General features: G+C 39.7%; 1 protein-coding gene across 3 annotated transcripts in view; it reads left to right on the forward strand.

Annotated features, from left to right (window-relative positions):
- Positions 1-212: 212 nt before the first annotated feature.
- iqsec1b (IQ motif and Sec7 domain ArfGEF 1b) overlaps positions 213-13,399 on the forward strand; it is a 287,807-nt gene continuing 274,620 nt past the window's right edge. For all 3 annotated transcript variants that reach the window (XM_039612111.1, XM_039612112.1, XM_039612116.1), the window contains exon 1: positions 213-706. In XM_039612111.1, coding sequence (XP_039468045.1) covers positions 426-706 — 281 coding nt within the window. In that variant the 5' untranslated portion in view covers positions 213-425. The remainder of the gene's footprint in view (positions 707-13,399) is intronic.

The following is a 13,399-nucleotide window of genomic DNA, read 5'->3' on the forward strand; positions in this document are numbered from 1 at the left end:
GACGTGAGTTTGCACCTGTGTGCAGGAGCAGCGACGCTCTACCTGTTGATTAGACCCACATGCAAAACCCAAACTTGGTGTGTGTGTGTGTGTGACTGTGTGAGAGTGAGTGTGAGCGAGACAGCTGAGCGCAGGCGGAGCGCTTAGCCGCCGGCCGTGAAAGGGTTAAAGAGTTTTCCGTGTGCGGAGCGGCAGGCTGGAGGTTAGAGAGTGTTGCAGCGCAGAGCTCGTGGACGCGGCGGCAGTAGCAGCGTACAGCAGCGCACCGAACGCCGCCACTACTGCACAACAAACACGCCATGTCGGAGCGAAGGAGACTGTGGCTCTGACTGCGCGCGGTCCTACTACTACTGAGCGTGTGTGCGCGCGTGAGCGAGCGAGAGAGGGAGAGGGCTGCTCTTTTGCTTTCTGTGGATATCGCCTTCATGGACGGGCAACGGGGCTTTTACGAGATGGAGAACCCGACAGAGAACCCCAGCAAGGCGGCGGAGTATCTGAAGGAGCTGAATAAGATCATCGAGACCCAGCAGGGGCTGCTGGAGAAGCAGAGGGTCCGGATTGAGGAGCTGGAGCTCCAGGTGACGGATCTTTGCAAGGAAAACGTCTGTCTAAAAGATCAGCACCAACGGCACCTGGCCACCTGCAGGCTTCAACAGGGCAACCACTCCGCCCTGGGAGCCATCAAGGAGAATGTCATGCAGGAAAAGTAAGTTATCTGGCATTGGGTGGTGCTTGGTTTGGCTGAATAGGATGCTGTCAAAGTTTATTTTCCTCATCTTGTTATTCGCTCCGCGGCTTGAGAGATATGCTGTGTGTCTGTTTCATCTCAACAACCAAACCAAATTCCCAGTTCTCTGCCACTTTGTCACGGATCAGCTCTTTAATTGTCCGTGTAACGTGCACACTGTCAGGGATTATTTCAGGCTCACACAAGGCTGTGCGAGCTGTGCACGCGTATTGCGTAATGGATCCCGTCAGGCGCACCGCTCAATAGATATGCAACCCCATGAAAATGATATTGTGTGGAGCTCAAACTGTATCGGATCATGGTGGTCGAAGTCTGAATCAGTGGGTGTGACTTTCTTTGTATTTTCGCAGGAGAGAAAAGCGCGACCCGTCTGTAGTTGCGTTGTGAGGAAACAAGTTTACGCATCCTTTGCTTAGTTAAGAGTTCCACCTCAGGCGAGTGGTCAGATGCTGTGTGTCATACATTTCCTGTGCCAGGGGCTCTCAGTGAGATGAGGAATTAATGTGTGCAAACATCTTGAATTTGACTTGGACTCCTCACCACAGTGGAGGGCTTTTACAATTGGAAACGACGTAGTTGTGTTGGAGAGCAGCCGAGTGCCACTATCAGGAGAGAAATGTTCAATCAAAGCTGCCTAAACATGCCGGGTTAACTGCTTAGCAGATGGAAGTACAAAATCAGGCTGTGATGCTCTTATCGTATTGCATCTAAACAATGATTCCCCATGGATTTATTGTGCACTGTGTTATTGACAAAAGCAAGCAGCTTTACACATTCAGGTCACTGCTTTCCGCTGATGAGATTCCTTATTTGGACTTTTTCATTATGTTTGAATATGATGGACATATAAATAAAATATATGTATTTATTAATTCTCACTCAGGAATATAAAACACTCACCAGACATTCTCTGGTTTCAGCTTCTTTAATGGACAATCCTGGTTTATTTCAACCTGCCTTATTTACTAAATGTCTCTGGTCACACTAGCTTTGCACCTACTACCTAAAGATCTGGAGAAATGAGGACTCACACAAATCAGGGTATACTGGGTGAAACCGCTTTCTTACATGACACAAATCATTTCACACACTTTGAGACACTTATCTCAAATTGGACACGGAAAGGAAATGTGTGAAAAAGCAGGTCCATCCAGGACTATTGCAGAGTGCTCAAGCTGCTCGCTTTCATAAATGTTGCACTGTTGATTAATTTTCCATGAATCTATGCAATCAATACATGAAATGCAAAGTTAACATGAGACATTGATCACCAATATAGCAATTTTACAGTCTACTTGTTCATGTACTTCATGGGCCATATACATTCTTATTTGATTTGACTGTTTGAGCAGTTACCCTACCCAGGTTCCTTATCAGTTGTCTTATCAATTCTCAATTCTTTAGTATTTAGGTATGAGCACAAAGCAACAGTACAAAATAAAAATAAAAAGCAGCATGCGCAGACTTCAAAGTGATCACCACAGAGATTGTGCTATAGACAGTTGAACAGGTGGAAACAGAGGATGCAGACTTACTGCTCATCAGTTTGTTACCTGTTGATGTTCAGGCTGCTGGGCTGGGGTCGGCACTCACTCAGCTTCATCATCAGTCTGGATTCTTGGTTAGCTTAGCCTTAGCATGCTGTCTGTGCAGACCCTTGCAAAGAGCTGAAGTTGTGTTATGAGGATAATGCGGTTGTTTCTGTTCTGTATGCAGTTTGCACTTTACCATTGCACTCTCATCCTTTTGTGCAATAAAAATAAAAGTAATATCCATAACCACGCTGTAGACTGTGCCACTATTTTCCTCCTCCAGCAAACAAACTGAAATCGTGATTGTAGTGCAAGTGCAATTGGAACCAATAAGCGCAATTCATGGGCAAGCAGCTGTATTTGATCAACAATGAAAATATGGAGCCAAGGAGGTTCCTTCCTGTTAAAAGGGAGTTTTTCCTTCCCACCATCGCCAAACTGAAGTCACGTGGAATACAACACAGTTACACAAACATGTTTATTCAGACCTTGTGAAATAAAAGCTGGTAGCCTTCAACTGGGCAGTAACCACTTCATGGGCATTCTTTGCAAAAACCTTTAATGAAAAAGACGATTTGGATTTATTTTGTGATTCTTTCAAGTTGCTTGCACATTACTTGAAAGACTTGCTATCATCAAGTGAGTTAGCTTTTTCAATATCCCTTCTGTCACAAACCCTCTTCGTTCTGTTATGAACGAAGCTTTGACTGAGACGTTTGACTTCCAGGAGATATAAGATACACAGCATACAGCCCCGCATTAAAGGATTTCTTTCCAGAGTCATCTGAAAATTTGTTTTGTGGTGAATTGCTTGGACTATAAAGTGTGAAAACATTAAACAGAGAATAGCAGAAAGTGATAAATGACTACAGCAATTATTTCATTATCAAAGCTGCTGGCAACTGACTAAATGCAGCTCTCATTTAAAAATATAATACTGTATGGAGGGTATGATCTCTGTTTAAAGCCTGTCCAATGAATGAAATACCTTGAAGGTATCTTTTGAAGTTTAAGGACTCAAAAGAGACAATGTTAAGAACAATTTGAAAGCAAAGCAGCTGAGGCTGCAATATTCTGACATTTTTTGTGATTGTCAGCCAAAATAGCTACCGGCTTTGTCAGATGCTGTCTACATCGATCACATTAATCATTTTTACATTACATTTGCCTTTAATGCACAAGCTGCTGGACTCTGACCACAAAGAGAAAATCAGACCTATGCATTAAAATGGGCTTTGTCATAGTTTCTATGGATAATTTCTTCTCCTTTCTTTCAGTGGTGGTTTGTAGATGTGGTCTGCTCCTTGCAAATTATGGAAATCTACTCACTGTTAATTTGCATTTGTGGTGTTAGTTTGAAATAACTTCTACCATCCAGCAACTGTGCAGCCTGACGTAGGAACATTTTGAAATGTTTTTAAGGGTATAAATTTAGACTAATTTTGCAAATACATTGTCCTGACTTTTTGGACTTTTATATTGCACATAGACAATATAAAAAACGAATGTTGCTACTGTGGCTTCACTCACTGGTTAGTGAAGGCTGGATTTGAAGCCTCGAGATGAGCCTTTCTGCTGCCGTGAAAGTATTGATAACGTTGCCTGAGGGGATATTAGATATGATATGATAAAATCTCTGATTTTACAGTGCTGTCATGGTTTCCTTCACGTCCTACATCCTCCTATGTGCCTTTAATGTAAATGTGAAACTACAGCATCTCCAGTGGTGAATGATCAGCTCTACAGTCTAACGGCTCGTTTAATGATCCCTGCACAAGTTCAGACACCAACAGTTACACTGCAGCTGCTGCTCAAAATGCTGCCTTCACAAAAAGTAGTTCTGCTCAGAAAAGCTGCTTCTGCTGCAATAACCTGGCTGTTTATGTGTGCAGTGTGTGATACAATAAAGCCTTTTTTCACCTATGACATCATTATCATATTTACTTGCTTATCACTTGTATGGGACTATAAATAGCTCTTGGTGCAACACAGATGATGGCAGCTCGTTTCACCTACTGGGATTTTCCGTCCTATTATGGCTTTTTAGTTTCTGAGTGGGAAAGATATGTCTCTGAATTCTCCTGAAATTTTGTAAAACTGTATTACATAAGAGTTTGGTTTGGTCAAAATCACTTCTTTTATGCACAAACACACACACACACACACACACACACACACACACACACACACACACACACACACACACACACACACACACACACACACACACACACACACAGAGCTGACAGGGAGTCCTGTCCCCTGTGTTCTGTCAACAGTTGGGCCACGTCAGCTGTTCTTTTTGTGCTGACCACAGTCAGCATATACTCCTGGCCTTGACTGGAGGACCAATGGGAGAGCTCTGTTCCTCGTGGGCCCTCTGACAGACGTCCACACACAAACACACAGACACAGAGTGCATAATGTTAGCCTGTCACCACACAGTCAGACGGGTCACCCTGTTACTCCGGGTAGTCAGTGAAGTAAGAGCTGCTTCAGAGTCCGTTTCTGTTTTGCTACAGTGGGATCTTCTTGTTCTAAACTTTATGCCCTATGAGCTAATCCTCTGTGGAAGGGCTGCTTTCCTCTGTTTACGCTTAAAGTTTACATATGACACAAGGTCACCCAGCTCTTATCAAGGTCACATGTGATGTGTTGTGGGATCTGAAACAGAAGTGTGTAAAAGATTCTTTTGACATTACAGTTTTCATGTTTTTAAGAAGGATCAGTGATATAAACAACAATATATAATGTTTCTAGGCAGGGTCATTTTTACCTTTTGAGGTGTTCAAGATACTTTTGTATGCTTTAATGGAAGGCTACACATACAGTTTTGGCTCATAGTTTTTGGATTGCAGTGAAAGTTGATAGAGGGATTTGAGGTTTTAAGGGTATTTAATAATCCACATTCATTAAGTGAATTCCAGCGTGTTTTGCATTTGCACACAACTCATGCTCAAACATTATATACATCAGAGAAATCAGTGATTATACACAACACTAGCTGCACAATTGCATGTACTGTATGTCATTTATCTTTTACATCAACAGACAGAGCAATGCATATTTCAGTAATAATAATACATTTCCTCTCTATTGCTGAAAGAGAGGATCTCAGCCTGTCCTTAGTTTACAAGGATCTGTCAAATTTGAATAGCTTTTATAAATTGGAAATATTTTGCGCACACAGATTTCTAATCCATTAAGCGACACTTCGGGCAATATCCCTTTCAATAAACCTGCATTCAAATAAATCTGACTAAACTGGCTAATCACTTGGAAGTCTTCAAAGCAAAACACCAAAACATCTGCAGTTTTTTTGGCTTTGGCTGGTCTGGACAAAAAAAAGATATTTGAAGACATCATCTTGGGATCTGTGAAGCTGCCTGGAACTGTCATTACTACAAGAAATCAGCAGATAAATGAATGCACACAGAGCTCATGTGTGCAAATGTGAGTTTCCGTTTCATCACTTAGAAGTTCATAACAATGGCTAAATAAGGCCCACGTGAACAAGCTTGTTTCAAACAGAGAGAATTCTGTTAATATTCTGGGTGCCAGTTTCAGCTGTAAATTAATACACATTTGGATCTGCGCAGTAATGTGTTTTTAATAGTTTTTGGATGCGAGTACGTGAGCAGACTTAAAGGCCAAGAAGAATCAAGTGTATCAGACTTCGATGAACAGACGTGGTAGACAGTTCACATCATGCTCATTTTTCTTTTGCATTTGTTCACAAGAAGAATTTGAAGACGAATACTTTTTTTTTGTCCTTCCTAAGTGGTGGATCGTTACCATCATTTGGTTTTTTTACAGGTCAGAACAAAGTGGTTGTAACTAATCTGGTGAGACTGTACGGGGTATTAAGTCGAACAGCTGTTGGGAATTATTTGCTTAGTTGCTTTTGCTTTAATGTCATCTCAGTTTGAGTATGGAAAAAGACATTTGATTACTTTAGCCTTGATCTGGGAAACTGGCAAAAAATATCCACACAATTAGGTAATCAGAAAATGAATTATTAACTAATTATTAATTATGAATTTCACAGTCCCTACAGCTGAAAGTTTGTCCTTCCTTACTCCCTATATTTTGGTATTTCTGTGAGTTCAAATTGCGACCCAAGTTTTAATATGACAATAATGAATTAATTAATTTAATATTTCCTTAAAATATGATTTCTAGACCATTTATGAGCATGTCCTCTACAGCATATAGAGCAGTAGCTGCTGTATAACATGCTTTAAAGCCTTAATAGGGTTTATTCAGCCAGCTCTGTGTCACATTGCGTTCCCTCAAAGGGACCAGAGAATGAACAATCCCCTGGACGTCCTTCACCCATCCCAAGAGCTGTTCTTTTGAAAGGGTGTTTATTTCAAAGTTGGACTCGAGGCTTTATCACTTCAGTGTGTTTACACGTGTGTGCGCAGCGCTGCAGGGGATAACATCTCGCTGGTCAGCAGCTCAGAATTCACAGCAAATCGCGAGTTAGAATTGTTCCCTGCCAGAAGACATATGAAAATTGGTCCGGAATACAACATCGTTTTGACTTTATGAGTAAGCACATATGCCACAGATGCTGTGGGAGAGCTGTGAAATATGAGCTGTTCTTCTAAACAAATATATATTTATTTATTTGATTTAAAGCCAAAGCTGAAATACATTTCACACAGAGAACAGTGTGGATTTTGAACCCCGAGGGTGGTCTTGACAGGCTGCCATTTGAATGCAGAAGATGAGAAGAATAAATAAAGTTTCAAAAGGAGAGAACACATTTTGCAGTGAAATATTCATGGAGACTGTTTTGGAGGTAGAAGAGACCTTCTGCTTTATATGATTCTGTTAATGTTTATTCTCAGTCTGTTACACCCTCTGTTGTTATGATGTGAGTAAACTTTCAAAAGAGTTAATAGAAAAACATTTAAAAAAAACCCTGCACATCAGAAGTGCAAAATGTGGTGATTTATCACACAATCAGGACAGGCATTAGAAGGCAGATGGTAATGAGAAATTGATAGATTGCCAGACCCAAAGGGGAGAAATAAACTTTTACTTGGTGAACACAAACTCCAGGACTGCATTCAATCAAAGTTGAGAGACTATTTCCTCTAATATACCAAATCTTTTCCTATGATGTTCCTCTTACCCTGTGGGGTCTGATCACTGTATGAGATGGAAAAGTTAATTAACCTTCTTTTTTATTCCTCCTTAAAAGGTCTTTATTGTCTGTGTTGGTGTCAATCAGATATAATTTCCAATTAAAACATATTTTTGTGGATACAAACAGTAACTAAACTGTGTCATGTCATGACTCCTCTTGTTGTGGAGGATCTGTGGTGTTCTGTAAGGGCAAGCACGGCAGCAGTGCTTGACAAGTGAAGTCTAAAAATAGATTAACACACGCTAAAGTGTCTGTGGCCCGTTAAGGTTGTCAAGAAGCCCAGTAGCTTATTTTGGTTGCTTGCACATGCACATTGTGGATAAGCCCAAGGTCTTTTACAGGAGACTCAAGGGGGACCAACTTGCTAGATAAGCTGTGAGATCAATTGGCATCTATAAAAAAATCACTGTTTAGAATGAATATGCAATCAGCTGTTTTTCTCTCCAAGACATGTCCAAGTCATGCACTTAGTGGGTAGGTTAATCAGTGATTCTAAATTGCCCATGAATGTGAGTGCGAATGGTTGTCTGTCTCTCTGTGTTAGCCCAGCAAAAGACTAGCAATCTGTCCAGGGTGTATGCTGCTTCTCGCACTATGGTAGGTGTGTTAGGCTGTTTACAAGTTTTACAAGTTTTACAAGTTTTGGTGTTGCAGATTCCTTTAGGGTTGGGTCGCCAAGGAAATCCTGCATCACAAATGTGCCAAATCAAACATGCAGATCCACCTGGAGTGATGACCCTCATGAATAAGGGAATAACTGAAAGTAGCCTCTTTGATTGTAACTATAGATAAAATGATATTTTACAATTTTTCTGATAGAAAGTGGTGCAGAAAGGTGAAGATGTCAGTGCAGAGTGCAAAATATCTAACATAAGATAAAATCGCCAGCATTAAATGATGAAACCTTAAACCTTAATGTGGTGCACTTCCAGTTTGTCTTGGTGTTGATGGTTAGTCAGATGGTTAGTATACCCATTTAAAATGTATTATTCTGCAGCTGTGACGTGAGCTGAAAGAGATGCTTATTAGGTATACACGCTTATGTAACCATAAGTAACAATACAATAAGGCTTGTTTTCAACTCTTGGAACAACAGAATACAGCACAAAGCTTATGTTGAACTATATGAATAATTTGATAATAGACTGTAATGTTTTTCACCCTGGAGGCTCCTGTACTGGCACCAGACAGTATCTGTTAACATAGTAGAGGGCTCTGATAGCCAAAGGCTCTCCCTCCTAGGAACCACAAGTAAGCCTGCAGTCTGAAAACTCTATTGGCATAATAATAGGTCCATGAGACTCAGAGCCTGTAGCTGCTCTGCCCCAAGACTGTGGAATGCACTTCTACCAGATCTCTGGTTTATAAATTCTCTTTCTACTTTTAAATCATGTCTCAAAACCCATCTGTTCAGAACTGCACAGCCATCATTATAACTTGGCCTGGATTGTTACCTTGATTAGTTTTATAGTTATACACAAAAAGTAAACAAATAAAACCATATGTTTTTATTTTGCTTTTCTAATGTAAGGTGACCTTGAGGGTCTTTAAAGATTATTATTGTTATTATCATCATTATTATTATTATTATTATTATAACTGTGAGGATTTTGACATTAGAGGCACCAGAATTCCAAAAAACTGGCCAGACTGAGCAGTAATGACAAATAAGCTGTTTCTTGAAGAAGTTAGTACTTAGGTTTCTTCTAAAATTTGAATTTTAAATAGAATTTGATAAAAACACGTATTTAAGATTCATTTTGTGGGGCTTTTATTAGTTTTACAAAGTTCAAATTAATTTTGGATAACATTGGATTGCCCAAAAAAAGAAAAGGTGTTAAAAAAGGAGTGTCATTGTGAAGAACTCATTGCCTGCATTTTAAAACTGATCTCACAGTTGGCTCCAACAGCATCGGAAGCACATTTTAATGAATTCATTTTTGTAAAAGTACGTTTGTGCTTCACATGCAGCCTTTCTCTTACTGCTGCGCCTCAGTCCACAGCCCTTCACCTCCTCAGCTCTTCTCCTCAAGCCCAAAACCCATCCGATTCTGCTGCTCCGCACCAGATTTTCACTTTACTATTCTTGTATTAGTTCTCCACACTCTGTGACTCTGTGTTCAGTTCAGCTACGGTTCCCTGCTGCTCTACACCGCCAGCAACCTGCCCGTTTTTTTGCACGTTCCATTACACACTGCTCTGACCTGGCTCAGCACCCTGTTTGTGTCTCTTTCAGCCCTGCAGTAATTCTTCATCTTTCATCTAACTTCATTTCCCTATATATTAATCAATTACAGCTAGCTACCTCATGTTAGAGCAGCCCCTTTGGTGGAGTTACTATACTCATGTACTTAAATTGTTCTTTGCTGGTTATTGGTTTTTGATTTGGTGGTCTGTGAGCACACACACTCTCTCCGGGGTGGACTTTTGGGGAGAAGACAGGAGGAGAAAAACTGAAGAGCGGTATATCAGACTGTAATTCTGCTTCCTGGTCCCAGCTCTGGATAGTCGTGTTTCAGGGTGTTTAATACATTTGTTCACATTTCTAGAAATGAGAGCTCCATCTAAAGTATGATGGATGCCATCTCTCCTGATAAGATCAGGTTTTGCCAGAAGGTTTTGTAATTATGTATGAAGCCAATGTCCTTTTCTGGACACCGTCAGTGGTTTCAGGAGCATGTGTGGCAAAACATATCACTACTGGTAGTATCAGAGTGCTACATTGTTTTAGCAAAAGTACACACTGACTGGTTATTCATTTTAGTCACCTCTGATGGATGTAGATTACCATATCTGTACTTATCCACAGTTGTATGTAGTTGATTATGTTCATTTTTGTACCAGCTGATTATTTATGGTCATTTTGACACAGGAGACTGTGGGGATTGAGTCGTGTGGCTATTCAGTTTGTCTTTGTTTTTCACCCCTGCAGGTATCTGCCTAATAAAGAGGCCACCTTATGGTATGATCATTAACAAAGTTAGCTGAATTGCTGTTGCGTATATTTGGAACTGATTCAATAACACTGACCCGTGACTCATTGTTAAAAGGATAAATGATTGGACAGAAGTAAAGATGCAAATTATTTTGCATATAATATCATATCATGGCTTGGTGATGGGGATGAGGAATTTTAATGATAGAAGCCTTCGATTGTTCTGTTTGGGTTTAGTTGGGCTGATCCTGGTTGAACCAAATTCATGTGAAAAACTTAAGGAAAATTACTGCAAACACAAAAGAAAAAAATGATGTTATTTATGCTCAGTTATGCTTTGTGCTGTCTCAAAGGTAATGATCTGACCTTAGATTCAGTTTTTAAAATGAGTTTTAGTAATATATAAGAGATAATAAGAATAAAAGAATAAAATATTTAAAAAATATTGTAATACCTCAAAAAGCCGAGGTTGAACAGGTGAATTTGCAGATTTTTCAGCTTCTTTCTGTTCTCGTTCAGGCTCCTCCGGTGTTATTACTTATTACTTGTTACTTTTTAAAACGGTAATGTCTTATTGCTTGGAGCGTGGGATTCATTATCATAGTACCGTAATGAATTACATTCTCATTTAATCCTGGATGACTACTAGTCAGCTCTTCTAGTGCCAATGTATGAAATGCATAATGCATATGATAGCAGATATGAGAGTTATGAGGTTGATCTTTGCATCAACTTTTTTAGTAGCAATTAGCATAAAGATGGTGCTTTGAATGCAGTTGAACTGTCACGAAAGACTCTTTTAAGAATTCGTATTAAGATTCAAATCAGCTGTGACTGTTTCCTTGAAATAAATCTGATCCCTCTGCGAGCTCTGTGTTGAGTCATGCTTATCGATAATCTCATGGCAGTGCAGGAGCACATAATGTTTACTGGAACAGAACGGTACAAATTAGATTTTTTTTTCCTGAGTTTTTGCCAAGAAATGTTTGATGTATGAGGTACCAGTGTAAAGATGCCCAGAGTGTTAAGAGACAGTTTTATTTGCATTTGTCATTAATCATGGCAATTGGTTTAAGACCAAACAAACCTAGCAGAATAAATTCACTCATAAAACACGTGTAAAGTTGCTTTTGAAGGTTTAGAAAGCTCTGTTGTTTCAGCGGTCCTTTCTGTTAGCGCCTGTCTGCCTTTGACAGCACTTTAGCCCCAATAACTGTCATCTCAGTCAGCAGATTTCCCATGTGACTGTTGTCAGAGAACTGTTGTGAACCTGCTCTAATATTTTATGGGCTGTATTCTTTATGATGTGACTCTCTTTACTCACACTGCGCTACAATTAAAAGAACTTAATTGCAAAACAGATATGCACTTTATTTTTTTTAAGTATTTCAGTGAAGTGCTCAAAATTTCTGCCATTTAATGGTCATTGAATATGGTAATGATCATATATTGTGCAGGTTGTGTGAACAGGAAAGGAAAAAGTCTGGAACCAAAGGCATGGAATCTGCAAGGCTTGTTGGAGGATGGGGAAAATTGTCCAAAAATGAACCTTTTATGATTGATGTCACCAGTTTCTACCTATTTACTCATTGATTGCACTCCATTAAACAACAGGCACCTACTTTCCTGCATTGTGGTGAATTTATTTACGCCAATTTTGTGGATTTTAATAGCTCACACATGTTTATGCTCATGTTCTAAACTTACTGCACATTCCAAATGTATTCCAAGCGGTGCTTAATAAATCTACAACTACACCTAATCCAAGGTTTATGGCACAGATGCCCTAAATTAACAGCACTGATCGTTTTTTCTGTGATGTTTAATCCATCAATATGCACAATATGCAAGTTCTTTAATCAAAATGATATATTTCAGTGCTAAAATAGAACTGTTGTTATAAATGAATTTTCAAATTTATTGTTAAGAATAAAGAAAAAATTATAAAGTACATTATTATCATTTGATTAAGATGCCAAATTACAGTTACTTACTTGCATTCCTGAAAAAGTAGTTTCAGTTTGGTTAACAAATGTGTGCAGCACACAAAGACACATACCTGCTACTGCAAAGTAAGAAATTCATGAAATACTAGAATTACATTCAGCAAAGCAGAAGCAGAAATCAGAAGCCACAAACAACAGCATTTCTCCACTTAGTGAACGTGAGGCTTATTCACACAAACTCGCTACAGCTGTAACTGGTCATGTCCTTAACTCAAGTATCCAAAAAGATGACTTATAAAAAAATTGACCCATAGTACCGTTCAAGGAGGGAAGCTATCCATAGAGGGTTAACCCGTTTTAGTAACGGGCTGTAAACGTACCTAATGTTAAAAAGATGGCGATTTTAACAAAGGAGGCAGTCTCCAAGTGGCCATTGGAAGCACTGCCATTTTTGATTAGCAAGACATATTTCAGGAGTCTGAGACATTCCTCACTCAGTAATGTCCTCATGCTTTTCCATCTTCTTTTCTGTTTTTATTGGAAATCTATGTACAGCAGTCCTGGAATTTAGTCAAAGAGATGACATTAAATTGATCTACCCTGGCACCATCCACTTCAGAGGAGATGATAACATTTTACAGTAGGATTTTATCAGGTGTGCAAATGGAGGCCATCTATCATTGAGGTGAATCCATTTCTCTGCCAGCTGAAGGACCTATCATGTAGACTGCTCATCTATTGCATCATTGTGCACCCAAAGTGCAAAAATGACCTGGAAATGTAAATTTAAGTCACTACCCTTGTCAGTTATTAGGCAGGAAGTTGCGTGCTAGCATACATGTAGGTTATGTTAAAGTTTAGCATGGTATGAGGAATGGATTTGTCAGCTTGATTCCACTCTCCTCTACTGTTACGTATTCAGTCACTAGTTTAACAATAGCTGCAGGGGATGCTTTCTGGAGAACATATGATGAACACATGTAATATGAAACAGCGCCCCTCCTCTTCTACCCCCAGCCTTGCACATGGTACTTTATATCCAGGTGTGCCGGCCTCAGATGGATAGTTGTTTTACAGAAT

The sequence above is a fragment of the Oreochromis aureus genome, linkage group 5 (genome assembly GCF_013358895.1).
Source record: "Oreochromis aureus strain Israel breed Guangdong linkage group 5, ZZ_aureus, whole genome shotgun sequence".
In the NCBI taxonomy this organism is placed as follows: Eukaryota; Metazoa; Chordata; class Actinopteri; order Cichliformes; family Cichlidae; genus Oreochromis; species Oreochromis aureus.